General features: G+C 48.3%; 1 protein-coding gene across 2 annotated transcripts in view; it reads right to left on the reverse strand.

Annotated features, from left to right (window-relative positions):
* CYRIA (CYFIP related Rac1 interactor A) overlaps positions 1-21,031 on the reverse strand; it is a 42,559-nt gene extending 21,528 nt beyond the window's left edge. Inside the window, exons 1-3 of one of the 2 annotated variants that reach the window (XM_087823362.1) lie at positions 20,858-21,031; positions 19,819-19,882; positions 2,940-3,019 (exon numbers count right to left, since the gene is read on the reverse strand). In XM_087823362.1, the coding sequence (XP_087679488.1) occupies positions 2,940-3,009 (70 nt within the window). In that variant the 5' untranslated portion in view covers positions 3,010-3,019; positions 19,819-19,882; positions 20,858-21,031. The remainder of the gene's footprint in view (positions 1-2,939; positions 3,020-19,818; positions 19,883-20,857) is intronic. The other variant, XM_087823361.1, reaches the window with a different exon arrangement.
* Between the last annotated feature and the right edge of the window lie 420 nt (positions 21,032-21,451).

Consider the following 21,451-nt stretch of genomic DNA (forward strand, 5'->3'; position numbering starts at 1 on the left):
GGGATCTCAAACTGTGGGTTGTTGATAGCTCCAAACAGGGTACTCAAGGCCAGTCACCAACAGTGTCTGACATTGGCCTGCACCAGAGACCCTCCAAAAAGACTGAGAGTCCTAGCAGGCCTACCTAATACATAGAAACAAATCCAAATAGACAGCCAAAATGGGGAGACAAAAAAATAAGCCCCAAATGAAGGGATCACAATACCAGGCATCAATACTACAAAGCCACTGTAATCAAAACAGCCTGGTACTGGCACAAGCAGAGACATATTGATCAGTGGAACAGAACAGAGAGCCCAGAAATTGACCCAACCCATTATGCTCAATTAATATTTGACAAAGGAGTTAAGAGCATACAATGGAGTAAAGACAATCTCTTCAATAAATGGTGTTGGGAAAATTGGACAGCTACATCCAAAAACAAAGAAACTAGACCACCAACTTACACCATATACAAAAATAAACTCAAAATGGATAAAAGACTTAAATGTAAGATGTGAAACCATAAAAATCCTAGACGAAAACATAGGCAGCAAAATCTGAGACATCTCTCATAGAAATATGTTTGCCGATACATCTCCTAGGGCAAGAGAAACAAAGGAGAAAATAAACAAATGGGACTGCATCATAATAAAAAGCTTCTGCACAGCAAAAGAAACCATTAACAAGACGATAAGGGAGCCCACTGTATGGGAGGACATATTTGCCAATAACACATCTGATAAGGGGTTAATATCCAAAATATATAAGGAACTCATACAACTTAACAAAAGGAAGACAAACAATCCAATTAAAAAACTGGGCAAAGGACCTAAATAGACAATTCTCCAAAGAGGACATACAGATGGCCTAGAGACATGAAAAAATGCTCAAAGTCACTAATCATCAGAGAGATGCCAATTAAAATCACAATGAGGTATCACTTCACACCTGTCAGAATCGCTACCATAAAAAAATCAACAAACAAGTGCTGGCGAGGGTGTGGAGAAAGGGGAACCTAGTACACTGCTGGTGGGAATGCAGACTGGGGCAGCCACTATGGAAAACAGTATGGAGGTTCCTCAAAAAATTAAAAATTGACCTGCCATTCGACCCAGTGATCCCACTTCTAGGAATGTATCCTAAGAATCCTGAACACCAATCAGACAGAACCTATGCACCCCTATGTTCATAGCAGTGCAATTTACAATAGCTAAGGTCTGGAAACAGCCCAAGTGCCCATCAGTAGATGAGTGGGTAACAAAGCTGTGGGACATTCACACCATAGAATACTATGCAGCTGTAAAAAAGAAGGATCTCGTACCTTTGGGACAGCATGGAGAGACCTGGAGAGTGTCATGCTGAATGAAATAAGCCAGGCAGAGAAAGACAAGTATCACATGATCTCACTCATATGTGGAATCTAATGAACAAAATTAACTGATGAACAAAATTGATCCATAGACACAGAAGCTTGGAACAGATTTAGGGATCTCATAGCGAAGGTGGGGGTGGGGGAGTGGGTGGGGAGAGATTAATCAAAGAATTATATGCTTATAAACATAACCCACAGACACAGACATTGGTATGGAGAAGGCCTGGGGGTGGGGTGGATGTAGGGTGAAGGGGATCAACTCACCTTAAGTTCTCTTTTGCTCAGGTCTTGACTGCTCTCTAGTTTCCCCCCAGTGATACCAGCTATTTTCTTTGGAGATGCACCCCTTATCAAACCCAACCAAACCCAGCCAAACCCAACTAAACCCAACCAGACACAGCCAAACCCAACTAAACCCAACCAGACACAGCCAAATCCCACCAAACCCAGCCAAACCTGACCAAACCCAGCTAGACACAGCCAAACACAACCAAAAAAGAACAACATCAGCAGCAAAATGAGTTAAATCAGAGCTGAGGTGTCTGTCACTGAATATAATTTAGATAAATTTTTTTTCTGGACACATCAGCTTTGGGATCACTTTCCCTGATATTCAAGTAGCTATTTTATACCCAACAGAGATTCTGAAAATACATATCTAGTGAGCGTTCACCTTTTGGTTTACTGCACCTTGAAATCTCCTAGCATTTGCCTAGAAAATGTCTGTTAGGAAGTTTATTCTACATGGAAGAAAGTTTCTACTTTTTAAAAAAATAGATAAAATACTTGAAAAAGTACAGTTTCAAGCAGATTAAAGTCTACAATAGATGATGAATACTGGCAATATGCCATTTAAAAGTGACTGTGCCCACTGCTACAGAATTGTAAGTCAAAGGGGGGGCACACAGGAGGAAAGATGGAAACATGAGCTTAAGTCAATTAAACATGAATGTGTCACTCATTTGTAAATATTTTCAATCAAGAAAATAAACAAGATAAGAAAGAATCTCTGTTTACTTAGTCATGATTCATAAGCCATTTTATCTTAGAAAAATATTTAAAGTTTTTGATAAAAGAAACACAACCTTTCAGATAAAAGGAATATATCTCCAAATTCTGAAATAGTGTTGTATTATGAAATAATATATAAAGAAGGGATAGAGATGACTAAAAAACAAACCACCTGTAAGCCTTTTCCTGGTGTTGATCACTGTTTCTTTCATGCCTAGTGATAATTTGCTCTACATTAATTTGTGGAAATTACCAGATACACTATTTTTCTTTGGAATATGACATAGAAAATTCATAAAATTAGGAAAAATACATGATGATGATTTCTGCTAAGCCTACAAAAGCTGATCACTTCTAAAATAAAATAACCATGGACATGTTAATGAAGATGTTCCATTTAGGTTTTATTTCTTAATAGGAAAAGAGGAGAATGATCTTTGAAGACTCAGAAAGAAATGCATAGTGAGGTTTGAATGTTTAAGTATCACATAAAAATTTTCATGTTATAACTTCCCTAATAGCAAGCTGTAAAGTGACAAGTTTCCATCATTATCATTTAATTTTTAAAACTTACTTTCAAAATCCAGAAAAAAATGTGGATAGTTTTCAATTTCCCTGGTAAGGACTTTGAGCAGGTTTCCCATGCCAGCAAACCTAGGAAAGATAACAACAAAAACAAATATCAGTATTAGCGGTATTAAAAAAACACTTCTAAAGCATTAACCATATTTGACTAACTTGCATGAATACCACTGGATCCCCATAGCTACGTCTTAACACCCTATAAAAAGCATCTTCATACTGGGAAGTGGGGCAATACCTTACCCACTATTTCCATGAGAAGAACCAGGTATTTTAGTTACAGGAGGCAGAGTTTAGGTATCTTCTACAAAGTGTCTCTGTTCCCCCTTCACTAATCCCCTGAATCCTCATAGTTAATATTTCAGCTTTGTTTCTGGTCCCTTGATGTGGGAACATACCATGTCAATGGACAAGCACAACAGAGAGGGCATTATTGAAATATCTACCCAGAAGGGTAAGTTGCTTAAAGTTCCCGAGGAAGAGTTTAGAAAACACAGGTGTACACCCCCAGCGGTCCCTTTTAGCCTCTACAGGAGGCCACGTTTCCCAGAGGCACAACTCCCAGGCAAGTCAGAGCCTCTCAGAATTTGACATTTCAGTGGTAACGAGATTGGGTACTTCGTGAAACATAAAAATGAGAAAAGTATAATATCCAAAATTTATTCTCAATGAAATTGCAGCCCAAGGCATTTGCAAAAATGAATCAAGTCTACAGAGAAATACAAATTTGTAACATATCTACAATCTCAACCTAAAAAAAAAAGGAAAAAAAAGAGAATAGGCTGAATGTAGTGACTAAGTAAATAGCAAACTTTCTACGGCCCTCAGCTCTAGACACAGAACTCTCCTCCTCAGGAGGCCACCCCTTCATCTGGCACATCTCTACGGAGTCGCGATTCGATGCTGCGTGCCATGCTCTAGGCAGTTCTCTAGCTCGTGACTCAGACCCCTCAGCTTGGGAAGGACCAACTGGAGAAACCACTGGGCTTTAGAATTAGCTATAGGGCTGCGATTTTCTAGGCACGTGGCTTCTGACAGTATCTATGTGGATGCAGGAATTTTAAAAAGATGCCACATGAGGAAGATGTGGTGAGAAGGCACTGAGAGGATGACTTCGTGCATGAACACATGAAACAGGCCGTTCTAATCTAGTCTCCGTAGTCCTCCCCTGAGAAAACACTCATACACTTGCAGGCACCATCCATGGCCTAAGTCACTACCATGAATCCAGAGAAGAGACCATTTAGGGAGCCTGCTTTCAACCTTAGCTGTCTCCTGCTGGCTCTGTTGTCCAGGGCAAGCTACTCCACTCTCTAACCCTCAATTTCTCATTTGTAAAATAAATTGTTATATGTATCTGTTTCGTCAAGTCATGAGGATCAGTGAGCTAAAGTATAAAATGCTTAGCGTAGCTCAAGAAATGTTCTGTGCTGTAATATTCATGATGATGATGATGATGATGATGATGATGGATACCACCACCATCCTCACCCTCATGATCACAACAGCCTTCAAATAACTACTGAGGATTCTGCTGTGGAAGATAAATTGGACAGGTTGTATGTGGCTCCAGGGAAGGGGAAATGATGAGGAAGACCTCCACTCAAGGCCATGGAAAAGTTTCTAACCGTTAGAGTTATCTGAATATTAAATTATTTGCCTTGTGAAACAATGAGCTTCCTGTCCCTGGTGATGTTTAAGTAGAAATATGATATATTAACCCTTTAAAATATTGTAAAAGTGAGTTATGTGTTGGGCAGATGCTGGACTGGATAATTCTTAGAGCTCTCCCATCTTGAAGTATTTACATGTTTGGGCATGGGGGCGCGCACACACACACACGTGTGCACGCACACACACAAGAGAGGCAAGCACCACGCTTCCCTTTTCCAGAAGAATCTTCCCCAGTCTTCCTGCCACTTTTTCTCCCCCCCTCGCCTTTATGCACATCTCCTTCTGAGATGCTCTGGAGCAAAGCCCTGTGTGGGGTAGGTGCTACCAAATTAAAATTCGGAACTGACACAGTTCATCCCTGCCCCTGGGCAGCTTCCACAAACCCTCTGGGTCTCCGGGAAGGAATCTGTTTCCCACTTAATGAACGAGTCCAATCCAGACCTGGAGGCACTTCTTGTAGGAAGATGATTCCACTGTTCATAGCAGCCTGGCTTTCAGATAAAATGCCTTAATGGAAGCTAAATATTCTTAATTTCTCTCGTTTTGTGCTATTAATGTGTCACAAGAGACCTGAGTGGATTTAGCTTTCTCCTAAAATTCTGTCCTGTGCATGATTTTACTGTCAGAGGACTAGGTGGGAACTATGTCAAGCCTTTAAAATTAGTAACAGGAGGAAAGGAACACACGTGGAAATACACCCAGATAAGAGCCGGCTGTAGAATCTGTCCGCAGGTCATTCAGGCTGGTTGGCTGATATGGTCAAATATTCTGGAACATGTAGCTTACATCAGCCAAGGTCAATTAAGAAGCTCTCATTATTGCAGATGTTTGACATCAGTGACGGTGGGACATTACATCGCCTTAGGGGTCCAGTCCGGGTGTATGGAACCTTGAAAACATTCATTTCAACACCCACTCCTTGAGTAAGTGCAGGAACATTTCAGCTCTTTCCCGGCAGAGGATCTGCTGCGTCCCGCTTCCCTCCGAGGTGGACAAGAATCGTGCACGTATATTCCGGTTTCGGGTGCGCAGAGCGAGCTGACGCCACAGTCACTGAGCAGAGACCATGGCTGTTTGGAATTGGACCCAGGCTCCCCCTGGGAAGGCCCCTCAGCCCTGAGCCTCCCACCGAGCCTGGGCATATGCCCCGTGACAGGCTAATCTTTCCGAACAGCTCGGTGCGTGCAGACCACCGCCCTACGCGCCACACTCCGAGCGAGAAGCTCCGTTACCTCCCACGAAGATTATTAGTTTAATATTGATCTTGTTTGATGTAAGAATTTAAGGGAAGTTATGCACCATTAGAGGGCGCAGACACTTACACAATGAGAGTGGGAGAAAGAGAAAAATAAAAGCGAACACGAGAGGAAAACCACGTGGAGTGGGATCGGTCAGGGGAGCTGGCTTCTGGGGGAGTGAGCGGCCCCCCGGGCGGGAAGGGCGCCAGGGCCTGGGGCTGCCCAGGGGAGCCCCAGGTGCCCAGGGGGTTAGGACTGAGGGGGAAGGAGAGGTACAAGTCGGCCGACTCGATAAGTCTTCCAAAATCAGAAGGCTTACTCCTCAAGGCTCATGGGCTGCAAGAGAACTTTGAAACGGGCCCTTTCGCATTATTTTCCAAAGAGTCTGGAAAGAGGGCGTTTCTCTAGTTCCTGTCGGAGGCTAACAGCCTGTAAAGATCGCAGCACGTCCCTGCCAAGGGCGGCACTCGCCCCCCGGGGGACAATTTGGGATGTACACATGGTGTTTCCTATGACTACCTTCTTGGCTCTGGTCTCAAAACCACTTCCAAGGGAGTTGGCTCTAAGGCCCCTCAGTGGAAAACAGCTACTCTCTTAAAGAAATAGTTCTCCGTGAGTATTTCCAGTTCCAAAACAGAGGGGAGAATTAAAACGCGTGCACTCGTGCACACACACGCACACGCACACACACACATGCACGCACACATGCACGCACACACAGTGGTTTTTGTTTGTTTGTTGTGTTTTGATTTTTCCTATTTTGAGCTCTAATACAACAATAGCATTAGTTGTATTCCTAGAACGTAAAAGCAAATAAAATGAACCAGGGCTTGGGCTGAAAGGAGATGACCATGGTTTTCAAGGCAATTTGTTTGCTTTCTCTGAACAGGACGTAACCAAGGACCCAGGCCAAGAGTGGGCGCTGTGAGTGTTTGCTCTGCCTGCACACACCAGACCTTCAGCACCCGGTTTTCAAGAATTGAGAACAAGCACTAAAGAGACATTTTCTGCAGCTCTGACTATTTGAACGGAGAATTCCTGAGCCAGTACCACCTTCTGTCAATACAGAACAGGTGAGAAAAAAATAACTAAATAGAACAGCAGCTCCACAGGGGTTTATTTTTCTAATATTTTTCTTCGGGATGATAAATAGGCAATGCCTGGACCAGAAGGCTTGGATTTTGCTACCACTTTGAATGAGCCAATGACTGCCAGAATCTACAATATTTAGCAAAGACTTTAAGAAACCAAAGACTTAGATTCTCTGTCCATAAGTCAGTATTAGGGGGATTAAGAAGATCTGGTTGATTCAAACATTTTTCGGCAACATAGTCACATATAAACCACAGACCAGTCATGACTACAACGACACATATTTATAGAACATCACATCTTTGCGAAAGATCTCTCTGGCCACATCTGTCCTCAACCTGAGTGTGTGTCAAAGGCAGGGAAGGTATTATTGAACCCATTTCACAGAGCAGAACTGGTGGGTCAGGCCTAGTAAGTGTCCTTCTCAAGGTTTTAAGATGGATTCTGGACTTCCTCACTCACGGTCCTGCTGTACTCCCACGTCACTAGAAATCATGCTACCCAGAAATGGGATCATCTTTTAAAGTTTCTATTTTACCAAAAAACACTTGCCCAAGGACCCACGGGGCCAAGAGAAGGGCTGGAATGGGGATGTCAATCATGGTCTGTCCGCTAGCACAAAAAGTAAAGGGGACATGAACTGCGTTCTTTAAAACATAAAATATATCAGATCCTGTGTATTGCTGCCATTAGAGCTTCTGCTTCATGTTGGCAGGGCCTCACCAGGACATGCTAAACAGCTACCTGACAAGGACATCCTCACTGGTCATTCATGAAACTGCGTGCACATCCGTCCATTCCTACCTGGATGACCCCAATTCGCACCCTCAGTAGAGCTTGCCTACATCCCAGAAACAACCTCCAAACCAACCTTCCTGACTCGTCTCGTCTCGCCTCCCTCCCATTCATTCCCATGCTACTGGCAGAGTCATCTTTTAAACACAAGTCTGATTATGTCACTTCCCAGCTTAATATGCTCCCATGGCTCCCCAGTGCCTGCAGGATAGAACGGAGCCCAATGCATGTACTGGGCACAGGACACCTGGCCTCTGGCCTCTGCTCGTCCCTCTGTCCCCTCTCCTCAGCCATTCCCCTGCACCCTAGCCTCACTGCACTGCCCTAAGGAGCCCCGGTCTTGGTTGACTCCAGGCCTTTGCACATGTTGCCCCTTCTGATCACAATGATAATGACAGCTAACATGTTCCCATGATCTGCAGGCCACAGCAATGAGAACTTCTCATGTATATATTATTTTAATTCTCTCAATAACCATATGAGCTAGGAACTCTTCATATCCCAATTTGAGAGATATCACACGATCTCACTTATAAGTGGAATCTCGTGAACAAAAGAAAATAAAGGCATGTTTCTTAAACAATATTAACACCTGCTTTTCTGGGAGAAAAAAGCACCCATGTAATGCAGTAGCTCAGCTTATAAGTTCCGGGAGCCTGGGTTTGCTAAGCCAGGTTAGTGATGGGAGATCGCTGGGCCAGGCGGAGGTCCCCTCCCGCCTGCCACTTGGGCAATGAAGTCAAGGTTTTCTGTCCCGTTGCCGAATGTGTTGCCAAGAATCCAACAGATGATTTCATTCCAAGATGAAGGAGGAAAACTGGAGTCGAGTGAGTCTATTAAGCACTTTTATCTGACAATAAAAATGAGTTAATGGCTAAAATGTGTTTTCGAAACGTTTTAACACTACAAGTAATGGCACTCAAATGGGAAAATGCCTTGAATATTCTCATCGATCATTAATACCACCCTGTCCCTCAAAAGGGCCCGGCGTTCCCCGTGGGACACACACTGCTGGAGTCCGGTGGTAAGGCGGTCCATGGGAATTCTCAAAAAATAATAATAATAATGCCGAGAGACCATTATAGAGCCGAACAATTAAGTGCAGGTTGAAAATAGCCCTGTCAATAGCTGAGTTGGGTTTTCTAAAATAGACTATTACCTCATCATAGCTAATTTCCCCCATAAACATCAATAGTATTGCAGCAAAAGTCTCCAAGAAATGAGGGCAAAATTAGGTTCGTTTTTAGGGAAAGAAAGTCAGGGGGCCCCCCCAATTTCAAATGCTGGTGAACATGGAAACAATCAAACTGGGGCTCAGTTCTGGGAAGTCATCAGTGAATTTGTTCTTGTGACATCAAGAGCATAACTACGAGGAAGCTGCTTGGATAAGCCTGTCTGTCCCTTACCTAGGAGGACAGTGTCAGCCTGCCCAGGCCAGTCCTGTCTGATTTCAGAGGGAAAGGGACCCTCTGCAGAGCCAGCACCCCGGGCACCTAAGCGCTGGCCTTGGAAATGCCAGCTGCTTGCCGAGTGCTGTGGGCAAGCTGCTTATTTCCGCTCTCGCATGGCCTCACTTCAGCTGGAAAGCGAAAGGAAACGCTGAGAAGCTGCCTGGTTTGGGCTGCTCTGTCCAGCAGTGGCTTAGATGAAACAGACTGTCAGGTCTTCTGGATGACAACCCTCCTTTGCCCAGAATTCCTTCCGAGGGACTTCGATGAACAAGAGCCAGGCCCCCTTCCCCAGCGAGCGGGGCAGGGCAGGCGTGCCGAGCGCACTGCTGGTCAAACCCTCCCCGAGACGCTGGACGGCCTCCGTCTTCCTGATCCGCTCTCACCTCTCTCACTGTTCCTCCTGAGCTTTCCATTCCTCCACCTGACCTTTAAATGCCTGTCTCCAGTGGTCTTTCTTTGCGCTTTTTCTCACCATCCCAGGTGAGACCCTCTGGACTTCAATTTTCGCCCATAGGCTGAAGGCTTCTCAACCTCTAGCCCCCAACTGGACCTCCTCCCTCAACTCCAGGCCCACGCAGCTAGGAGAATTTCCTGCAAGCACAGCAATTTGGCAGAGGGCTTAATACTCTCTAGTTCCACCCCTGCAAGTGCCCTCCTCCTACCTCCTTCAAAGCAAGGCATCATCCATCTAAGCACATGAGCCAGAAACCGGGGTGTCACCTGAGATTTCTGCATCTCCTGCACCCCGCAGTTCCATTCTCTCACCAAACCCTGTCCACTTAATTTTCCACGGCGCCCTTAGACCCGCCTCTTCTCTAGGCCCTTCCCCGGGCCTCCAGCCACTCTGTGCCTCCCTCTCACCTCCCGCCAACCCCGCACCAGATCCACTCAGTGCCTCAGATCACGCACCGGGCTCTGAGCACGGTACAGGAAAGGTCACGAGTGAGAGGAATGCTGGTGAATTAAATCTCTTGCACCGCTGTCATCTGACAGTACAACCTAAAATTAAGAAGGAAGGACAGACAGACTCTCCCTGCCTCTGGCTGCCTCCGTGCCTGCCCAGCTGTATCACACATCTGTGCTTGGAGCTCCTCGCCGTCCACAGTTCGCTGTCAGGTGGTGAAATACGACCTCGCAGATCAAGGCGCAGGCAGGCACGGTGCTGTTGGAGGGAGTCCTCCTGGGACGTGAAAGCCCCGGGGAACCCTACCCGCCCAGTGCTGTGGGCGGACTTGATTTGAATGGCTAGGCTTTCAGGGGCTGAGTGGTCTATAGTGGGGCCCACCATGTACCAAAGGGGCTGGGAACTGACGGGTCAAAGCATTAGGAGTATTACTTCCCAGGTCAAATTTATTTTGAGGATGTGGCATGTCAAAAATTAGGTAAGCACCAAAACCACCAAGGGAAGCCAGTGTGCACACTACAGCCCTGAAGGATCTGATGCAGGGAGCCTGGCCGGCTCCCTCACACCCTCACGTCAAGGACGCCCAGAGAGCCGAAGCCGCCCTTGAAATCCTCTCGGAAGCAGGAGAGCTTCTGCTCTTGTTTCCAGTGTCTGAAAGGAGCAATCGCCTTGATTTCCAAGCACTCTTCACTGCAAACCAAACTAACATTTGAGAATAAAACCCCTGGCTTGACCCCCAAGCCAGGCGTGAAGACATCAGCGGGAGCCGGGTGAGGGGTGGCGGGTGGGCCGGGAGCCGGCTCATGGCTCAGGGCGCCGCTTCCCAGGCAGGCTCCCCGGCCGAGCGGCACGTGGGGTCAGCTGGGTGGGAGGAAGGCGTGCTTTAGCGCAAGCAGTCTCCAAGCTGGCTGTCACATGAAGACGGCACAGTTTTTTACAAGGTGCTCGGGGCCGTAACACCTGCCCTGATGCTCTCGTCTGAGCTTCAGCTGCTCTGAACGTCCTTACTGTGGTCGCAGAGAATGTGGACCGTGCCAAGGGCTCTCTCTTCTCTCGTTCCTGCTTCCGTGTGGTATTTTTTTGCTCACACTTTTCCACGAGGCTGGAATACCCTTCCCTTCTCCTCTGCCTTTGGATGTCCTGTCTGTCTTTCAAGGTCCAGCTCAAACAGCATTTCCTCCCAGGATCTCCTCCCCACCCCCCAGATGAATGAAAATCCTTCCTTGCTGTGAATTCTTCCAGACTCTGTTCTCTTCATTTGCGGAATGTCACCCATTCCCATCCTTCCTCCCCACCCAGCACCAAGCGCAGGTCAGCACACAACCCTCATCATGTATGTCCCCTTGGCATGCCCTGAAGTGCCAGGTCACAGTCACTGCATAGCAACAGCGACAAGGTGCCAATTGCAACCAAACCGAGCCAAGAATTAGTCCTTGGTAACAGACATAGGTAAGAGAAAATAAGAATTTCCCCCAATAGGAATATTTTGGGGTACTGTTGTTTTATGATCATAGATGACTCGGAGAATCTGATGAAAATCAGACTTCTCGGAAAAACGCACACACGCACAGACCCACACGTTCCTGCATGTAATTCCAGGAGGTGCCACAAGCACACGGGCGCCCAGGAATGGCAATTCCTCATCGATTTTCAAATCACCGGCACTGGGCAGGACGAGAGAGGCGTTTCCCAGTGTGCGGATCACGGGCCGCACTGAAAGGGACCAAAGTCGCTCAGAAGAAACCGCAGGGGAAGGGAGGCCTTGGGCAAATCGTTCTATTCCTGAGAGCTTTCGTCATCTGTAAAATGCACATCAAGATACTTCCCCTGCGGCACCATCACGGAGAAAGTAAGATGCAGGTAAAGCACCTAATGTCACACCTGGCATGCAGTCGGCTGATTTACTGCACCTCCTGTCTTGCGCATAAAAAACTGCAACCCCAAAGCAAACGAGTCATTGCCCTCTTACAATAAATCCTGCCCCGCTGCCCTGGATTTAAGAAAGCCCCCCGCACAGACCCCCGCCCGGTCAAGCCGAGCGAGGAACAGCCACAGCGGCCTCGTTTGCACGGTGATTAATCACACAAGAGCCCATTTGTGACAAACGCAGGTCACTCCCTTTGCATGACAAGGCATATGGGTCTACAGAGCCCCATTATCCAAAAAACCGGAGCCCTGTGGGTGACACGGAGCGTGCACTCAGGCGGGCACTGTGAGGCTGTTTGCACAGCCCCGCGGCGCCCCGTGGATTTCCTGCCCCAGAGACGGTCAGATGCTCGAGTCTGCTGCAGACGTTTGCTCATTCCAAGGGCCCAGGCCTGCGCCTGGAAAGCCGGGGGCGCGGTGCCCTCTGCTGGCCGGGACACGCGTGACAAAGCCCGCAGCGGGCTCTCCGGATCCCAGCCTCCTTCCCCATTTAAGGAGCACCGTGCCACAGACATGAGCTCCAGGGCCTGGAAAGCCTAGTCCAAATCTGAACTGCAGCCTGGATTAGCTACAGGACCCTGGACTAGTCGTCTCACGTCTCCGAACTTACTTTCCCAGGTGGAGTCCGTGGCACTCATTTGGCCCAGGCAGGTGCGAAGGAAATGACAGACACACCGCAGAGCGCCTGCCCTTGTCCAGTGTGGAATCAATGCCTGCACACCCCCTACCCTCCTTTTTCCACCTGTCCCCATAGGGTAGGCATTGCCATCTGACCTAGGAAATGACAAAGGAAATCACTGCCTACTGGCAATATCGCTGCTTAAACTGCAGCCAGCGTTTGGGGCAGAAATGAGCCTTGATCTTCCTGAGGTCCCATCTCTCTGACCTTCTGTCAGGCTGTTCTTCCTTGCTGGACACCGTGTGTTTGTGTTGGCCTGGGCAGCGCCTGAATTGTTTTCACCTGGCATCTGAAGGGCCTGTCCTCCGGGGCAGGCTCAGCGAGAAGGCTGGGGGTGAGCTGGCAGAAAGTCTCCCCTAAGTTGTATTTCTCAAAGACGAGAGACAGGCACCGCCATTGAACGTCTTAAACTGAGCTGTCACCTGGTTCCTGACGGTCGGTGTAGCACCATTTACTAGCTGGTTGTCTTAATCAGTGTATTTGACAATACTTACTTACCCTCCCTTGAGTCCGAGCTTCATTACGAGTAACAGGGATTAATTCAACCCCTTCGAGAGTGGTTTTCGGAAAAATGAGACAATGCATGTAAATAGCCAGACGGGTAAATGGTGGATGCCGCGATCAGTTACTAGTGTCATTTTTATTGTTCCGCCCACCGGTCTTAGTTCTGGCCCCTGGCCATGAAGAAGAATTCCTCTTTCCTACGTATCTATGAAACCCTGCGAGCACTTGAAGTGCCATCCTGGGCAAATTCAAGAGCTTGCAGTGTGGACGCTGCCCACCAGGGGGCGAGAGCATCTCATATTACAAACTCCAGGCCCCGGTCTGGGTAGGTACTTAGTACAAAAACAGAAGTTTCTGCAAAGGGAAAAGCAGCGGGATCAGTTTCAGCATCCTGAATATTTTCTAAGTGTTGTTTCTCTTAGCTGTAACGATCGTTCAAACCCACAGCTGTAGCACCCAGTGCAGTAACTCAGTTCCTCTTCAAGGTCATTTCAAAGGGACTGGTCGTCACCAGTTTGCCAGAAAAGGAGCCGTGATGTTTGGGAATAAAAAATTAATATATTCAGACACTTGGCTCGGGAATTGTCCTCCCCATACCCCTCCCGCTAATTTCTTAAATCGTGTTTTCCACAGAGGGAAACATCAGTCTGTCTTGTGGGAGAATCCGCTTGATTCCAGTTGCAAAGAGTGAAGATTTTCTTTTAAAGGCTAAAACTCTATTCCTAACTTATCAAATGAGCACTGGAAATTACTCTGGAAGTCCAAATTTAAGAGAGTAGGACAGCCTCCATAGGCGATCTGGCCCCCCAGCCAGGACCGACAGACAGGACAGAGGGACGTTTCCTGCCCAGAGGTGCTCCGGCAGGAAACTCACAATACACAGAGAAGGCAGGGAAGTCACTGTGGGACTTCCCTGTTTGGATTGATTGACCCACACCACAATTGAACCAAACAAACAAACTCGCCAAGTTTATGTCCAAATTTATGTTTAAGCCCAGCCCTACTCTTGATGACTAAACCATGTGTTGTCCTGATTTCAACTTGACCCTGCAGCCTGGGTTCCCAGGCTGGTGTCTGTGGCCACAAATGACTAACTTGGAAAGCTCTGCCCTTCGTTCGCTGTAGGGCCCGCAGGCCTCACAGGCAGATCAAATACTATTTAGGCTACTTCTTAGGTTCACAGCAAGATAGCAAGTTGTTATTCAAACTTGAGGTCTGGGGCCGCCCCTCGGTTCATACCATCTGAGAACCCAGCTAAACAAAATGAGCTCAGGTCGTCTGGTGCCCAGTGGAGTGTGGGAAACATGCTGAAGGGACAGTGGAGACACTTTTCAATGGCCAGTCTGTGACCTTGGCTGGAGGTTTGAGAACCACCACACTAGACTAAGCATTTGAAGTCTCAATGTCAAATTCCCTTTTCATCCTGACTCTATAACTAGATGGTTGTTTTAGGACTGGTTGGTTTAGGATGAAGGGAATCAGGAGTTCCCCTTGTACTGGCTTCCTATGCATTTTGTTTTATGAGTGAGTTCATTTATTGATCAGCACAAATGAAGGTTCATAAAATGACCAGGAATAGCACTGATTGGCCAGGCTGTGCTGTTTTCCGTACATGTTCCTACCCTGGAGCCCGGGGTTATATGGCTATAAAGTCTTCACTTTTTCCATTTCCACCACTCCCTCTCTCCCAGCCTCGGTATACTCACCTGAAAAAAGGACCAGACAGAAGCTGGACCAGACGATCTCACAGATCTCTCTAAGCAGTGAGCTTTTGTGAAATTTCCAAGACAAAACTCTCTCTATAAGTCTTTGCTAAAATAGAAAATCCAGGTGCTTAAATGCAATACTTGCTTACTTAAACAATCAACCCATTGTATGCAGGAGTGACTTAATGTCATCCTCTGATACACTGTTCATTACTGACCAGACAGCTAGCATCTCTCGGAGTGGATACCAGCAGCTTCTAACCAGAAGCTCAGCAGCCTGGGACTGTCCCCAGCGTGCACGCACCCATGGAAAGCACCATCTTCCTGTTGTCTGCTCCGGTTGGCATGGTGACGCCTGAGCCAGCCTTCACTCAATTCCTCCCTCCCTTCACCCTATTATCACTCTGTGAGATCTTGCCCCAGAAGGACAGAGAAATCCTGAGGGTGAGTCTGATGTCAGGAGAAACAAACAAGTCTTTGTGAGGCCTTCAAGGGGCCGAGGCTGGGCCAGGCTTGCAGGCGGCACACAGAGGGGCCTGTGCTCGCTCCCCGGGAACAGCTCTGTCCTGACGGCGGGGCCTCCATGTCCACGTCCTGATTCCTCTTCCTCCCCTGATGCCAGAGCTGGGCCAAGTGGAGGAGTCTCCACCTGGTGCCCGCAGGTATTTCACACCAAAAAGGTTTAAAGCAGAGCTTACCTTCTGCACCAAAACCAAAAAATCACCATTCAGCAATTCCTCTCTCCTTTGCTATTCTCCTGCTTCCCCATTCAGAACGGCGCCCCTATCCCTAAGTCATCCTTAGTCAACCTCCCCACCTTCTCTCAACCTTCCGTGTGCCCCCCTCCTGCCTCCATCCCCTTCTGCACCACCCCCACTCTGGGCCTCCCAGCTCCTCTAGAAGCCTCTGGTCCCCTAAAATGCTTCGGTTGTTCTAATGGTGTCACACACTGGTCACGCCTGTGTTTCTCAGTGTTGCTGACTCCAGCTTTGACCCTTCACCGTCTGAGACTAGTTCCACACACAGGAGATGCTTAGCAAACAGCCCTGAAATGATTCAACTCACAACACATCCCAGAAACTGATTTGTAATAGAAGATTCAACCGAGGCTTTAGGTCAAATTAAAAAGAGCTAACACTTACTGTGTCCGTTCTGTGTCCTAGGCACCAGCCGGGCGCTTGCACATATTGACTCATTCAAAGATCAGAGCAGCCTGTGTGGCAGGCTCTACCAACCTCGTTTTACACACGAGGAAACTGGGGAATGGGAGGTGTGCCGACTGCCGAGCTCACCAGCTGGTATGCAGCAGGGGAGGACTGGGCCCGGCAGTGTGGCTCAGTCTGCGTTCCTGACTACAACACAGCGGGTCAGGATGCCCGCAATTACACAAACCTCCCCTAAAGTCCACTCCCATGCACAATATTTGGTACATTTTTTTCCAAGAGGAAGGTAGAAGAACAGATATAGTTTTTAAAAATATCTTGCAGTGTGGCTCAGTTGGCTGAGCGCCCCATGCACTGGGAGGTCCCCGGTTCGATTCCGGGTCAGGGCACATGCCTGGGTTGTGGGCACGACCCCCAGTAGGGGGCGTGCAGGAGACAGAGATCAACGTTTCTCTCTATCCATCTCCCTTCTTCTCTTTCTAAAACCAATAAAGACATATTAAAATGAATAAATAAATAAAAATCTCGCAGTTTTCACTGGGCAGAAGCAGACGGGAGTTCTCTGAAAGGCTGAATTCTGCCACCAGAGAGCTCTGGTGCAATATGCTGCCGAGCCAGTGTTTGGGGCTGATGGAGGTGGATTCCTCATCTTCTTCTCTCTACATCTTTTCTTGGTCCCCTTGGTCCGATTTTGCTCATTCACACCTCCATGGGGTCAGAGAAGAGATCAACTTGTATTAGTCAGTTTAGTTATTTTTAGTCCCCACTGGGAACGTGGTGGGAGCATGAGGGGGTGGCTGCTAATGGATTTTTAAAAGGCAGAGTTGAGGCATTACCTGTGCATGACAATCACTCTATTTCCTCCCGGCCACCATCACAGAGAATGGAGAGCTGGCCCTTATTTATAGAGTGCTTTTGAGTACTAGGAACAACTCTCTCCCAGATCCCAACTCCTACTCATCCTCCAATGCCCAGCGCATATGGCCCCTCTTGGAAGCCTTCGCTGACTTCCCTGGGCAGACTGTTCCTTCTCTGTAACCACATCACTTTGTTCATGCGGAAACTCTTACTCTCTGCTCCTGTGACTTTGGCTCCTTCCCCTCCCCAAAAGCTAATGAACTCCTTGAGGGGCTGACCGTGTTTGATTTGCCTTGATGTTTCAAGGCCTAGCACAGTGTCCAGCACATGGGAGGTGGTCAGGTATTACCTATTTAATGAATTCATACATATCTAAAGGGAACACTTAGTATTCAACAGAGAGAAGGTTAGAGGTGGATATTACCAATTCATTTTCTGACAAAGAGAATATGTATCAAGACCTGAATTCCACGGTCTCTGCTAGAACAGCATGGGCTTTGGTCAGTCACTTACTCCTATCAGAAACAAGGCTCATGTTCCAACCATTTCCTAGCAATTTGTGTACCGAGACTGCACGTGAAACTCCGTCCACATTTATCATTCATGGGGGCACACGACGGTAGACATGCCTGAGATCCACCCACTGCTGACAGACATCCCATTCAGTCCGTCTGTATGAACCTACTGCTGAGGAAGCTGTGGTCTTAGTACACGGAATGGGTGTAAAATAAGCACTTTAAAGAACTGGGGGTCAAAGAAAATTAAACCTTTCTCTGCATAAAACTCCCATCTTATCAGGTCATGGATCTTTGCTTAAAGAACTGTTCACAGCTCTGAGCTGTCCTCAGGACAGACCCAACCCTCTTGGCCTGGCATTCAAGGTTCCAGCTTCTCACTCTGCCTGAGTCCCCCCGTCTCTCAGGGTCACCTCACATCTCATTCCACAGCTGCAGCGAATGGTGCTGCATTCCTCCGGGGGCATCCCTTGCGCAGGCTTCCCCTCTGCCTGGGAGCTCCTTCCCCCCTCCCCAAAGTGTCTCACCCTCCCTGCCATTCACCTGCCTGGTGACCCCTCATCTCCAGGACTGAGCAGAGACAGCACATCTCCAGGGAGCGTCCCCGGTTCTGCCTCTCCATGTGGGTTGGGGTCCCCTCCTCTGGGCTCTCTCACACCCACTCTTATACAACACTGGTGAGCGTGTGTTGTCTAGTCACTAGTAGGTCTCCCAGTAAAACCACAGACAACTCGAGGGCCGGCTGAATGTCATCACCACTGACCCCTGGTGTCCAGCACTGGCGCTGACGCACAATAGGGAATCAGATGTTTGGGGAATGAACTGATCCTCCCTCTCCCCTGAAGCCAGGACTTGGCAATGGTCTAGGTGAACGAATTCCAAGAGAACTGGTAGAAGTGACCTGTGGGAGGTTCCAGTGGAAAATTCCCACTCTAGCAAATTGGCTCCACAACGACCAAATGAGGACAGCTGCTCACTTCAACCTAATTTACTGATGCAACTTCCCCAGGCGGCCTTGGCCGAGTGCCAGTCCACGGGCCCCTTGGACGCCACTGAGTCTCTTTCATCTCCAGGGTCTCAGGAACTAGTGCCCAGGACAGGAGTTTGAGTGAATGGCTAAATCTCTACTAGGCAAGAGCACCCACCCTTATTTCTACCTAAGATGCTTTAGGGATGAGGCCTTTGAGACGCCTCCCTCCCTCCCTCTCCTCAGGTCCAGACCAGGGAAGCCCTCCCTGGGACCCTGCACAATAGTGATGCCTGTTCTCCCAACTTCCTAGCTCTCTGGCTTGGATATATTTAGTTTTTCACATAACACTAAATACTGCCTGATATAATGTCCAATGTCCCCTGTTGACAGTCCCTCGACCCGACTAGAATGCAAGCTCCATGAGAGCAGGAACTTGGTTTTGTTCCCTGCCGTACCCCTAACACTGAGAAGGACACCTGCAGCGTGCCCCGTGCTCCATAAACGTTTGTGGAATGGATGGATGGATGCCCCGCAGAACTAACAGACAAGGGAGAAAGGCATTGTCGTGGCCCTGGATGAACATGCGCTTGAAGCAAACTCTTGCTGAGTGCCCGGCCAGGATGCCTGCCCCTGGCTTCACTGATCCCAGCTGCCAGGATATTCCCCTGCATCTTGGGACTATGCGGGTCTAAAGGAAAAAGAGCTGCTGGGAGGCAGTTTTCACCTGACACCTCATGTGACACAGGATGGAGTCAAGGCGCTGGGCGAGGAGTGGGCCCTAAAGTTGGACAGAACAGAGCGAGCCTTCCCGATGGCTGGGCCGCAGAGGGCACTCTGGCCGGAGCCCAGGCGAGGGAGGGCCGCTGCTGAAGACAAGCTCTGGAATCAAAAGCCTGTTAACAGCTCTCTCCTCTGTAACTGGTTGGGACTTACAGTGTGCGTACACAAGGCCGTGTGCACAAGCTATATTTCAGTGGCTCTAAATAAGGCTGGACAGGGAGAGAAGCTAACTTTCTTGAGGGCTAATATAAGCAAGAAACTACACTAACGCTTTATGTCCTTCGATTCTCACCACAAGCCTACACATTAGAATGTACTGTCCCCATCCCACAGGTGCCGAAGCAGAACGTCGAGAATTTAAAATGATGTAGGCAAAACCACTCAACCAATAAATAGCGGAAGTGAGATTTGAAGTGAGGTCTAATTCCGAAACCCACCTCCTTCTGAATCAGGCTGTTGCTCAGGGAACCACGCGGGGAAGAGAAACCGTAGAAAGAAAAAGGGGCAGAAGGTGACCCTCGTTCCCAGCAGATGAGAATCTGGTATGCGGAACGAGGCATAAAGTGACACTGGGGCCGCGGGATTGGAAAATACCTTAGAAATCACCTGGTCTTACCTCCTATACTGTGCTCGGCCGTATAAAATGCTCTGGTTTTAGTTTTCAAGGAAACGCAAGATATCTAGACGAAAAAGAAGAACTTTAGGAGGGAGGATGGCAGACGGTGACACCAGCAACTAGTGAAGGGTGACAGGTATGTGGCCAGCTCGGAGTATCGGCACCTCCTTAGCGATTCCTGATCTGGTAGGTGGGTCCCCGGGCCAGCTTAGGGGAGGTGTGTTAATACAACAGAGTCCAGGAGCGAACCCTCAGTAGGTCTTTCGTCATCAGAAAGGAATGTCGGCTCATGTCAGGTCCAAGTTCAACGAAGATGTCCAAGCAGATGTGATCCTCTCTTTGTAGATAAGAAAAGTGTCCGTAACGGACTGCGAGGAGAGGTGGGAGGTAACAGAGAGCCAGCGCGTTGGCGGCGAGGGAAGAGCGCGAGGGGAAGGGCGCCCTGCCGTTCGTGCTCTCGGATGGCAAGGTCATGAGCTGAATCCGTCTCTGACGTTGTTATAGTGAGCGAGGTGCCAGCCGGACCTCTGCACAAGACCTGAATTCCCTCCCAGGTTGGCTCCTGAAGGACTTCTCCCCCTGCTGGGCTAAATCTGGATGGGCAGAAAGGAACCCCAATGTGCTTGATCCAAAACGGGTGCTGCAAGAACAAAGCACCCTAAAGCAGCTCAGATACGCTGTCCTCCTGCACGCAGTCCTAAGCTGCTCTATCTCCTGCCCAAACACTCAAAAGTCTCAAGATAGCTCCCGCTCAGCACGTACTTATAGAACCAGGGGCCGTCGGAGACCTCAACACTGCAGCAACCCTGCAGGGCACATCAGTTCTTAACTAGGTCCTTGTTTGGTTTTGGTTTTTCCTTTTGCACGTATGTGGTGTCAGGGGGCACAGCTTCCAATCACAGATGACAGATCTGGCGAAATGACATTCGTCTGTAATCCTTTCCCATGCTCTGTAAGCGTGAATATCACCCATGCCCGCCCCTGGAAGTGCTGGCTATGGCTGTGCAGCCGGCTACCACCTAAGCCCGCTGTGTCTTACCTGGAGATAGCTCTTGCGACTCGGGTTCACCAATCCAGGCTGATGGAGCGAACCAGCTGAGCAGCCGTCAGGCCGAGACAAGTCTGGCTCCCCAAATCAGGGCTGTGGCCCCCTTGCGTCCTGCGGTTCCTCTGTCCTTAAGTGAGTGATAATCTGCTAAAAGGAATGCAAGTCATGTTACTACGAGAGGCCGTTTCCTGTTCTCCTCTAATAACAATACTTTTTTTTTTAAGGAGAGGAGAGAGTCCTAGGATCACAGGTTCCCAGGGCTGAAAGAAACCCATGCGATAACCTCGTCTCAGGCTTTCGTTTTGCGGTGGAGGAAATTGAGGCTCAGAGAAGAAAGAGCCTCACTCAAGGTTTGGCAACTTGGAAGAGGGATCCAGATGTGAACGTGTCTCTTTGGAATTTTTTAAAAGGCAGCCACATGGTTTGGCTGACTTCTCAAACCACTCACTGGCCATTGACCCTGGATGGGAAGTCTTCCTTTTTCTTTTTCTTGGTTTTTGTCTTTTTTAAGATTTTCTAAAAGGGAGGCGGCACGTTTTCCAGATTACTGTTTTTGTCATTTTTGCAGTTTTACCCCTGGGAGCT

Source organism: Miniopterus natalensis, chromosome 13 (genome assembly GCF_054644295.1).
Source record: "Miniopterus natalensis isolate mMinNat1 chromosome 13, mMinNat1.hap1, whole genome shotgun sequence".
In the NCBI taxonomy this organism is placed as follows: domain Eukaryota; kingdom Metazoa; phylum Chordata; class Mammalia; order Chiroptera; family Miniopteridae; genus Miniopterus; species Miniopterus natalensis.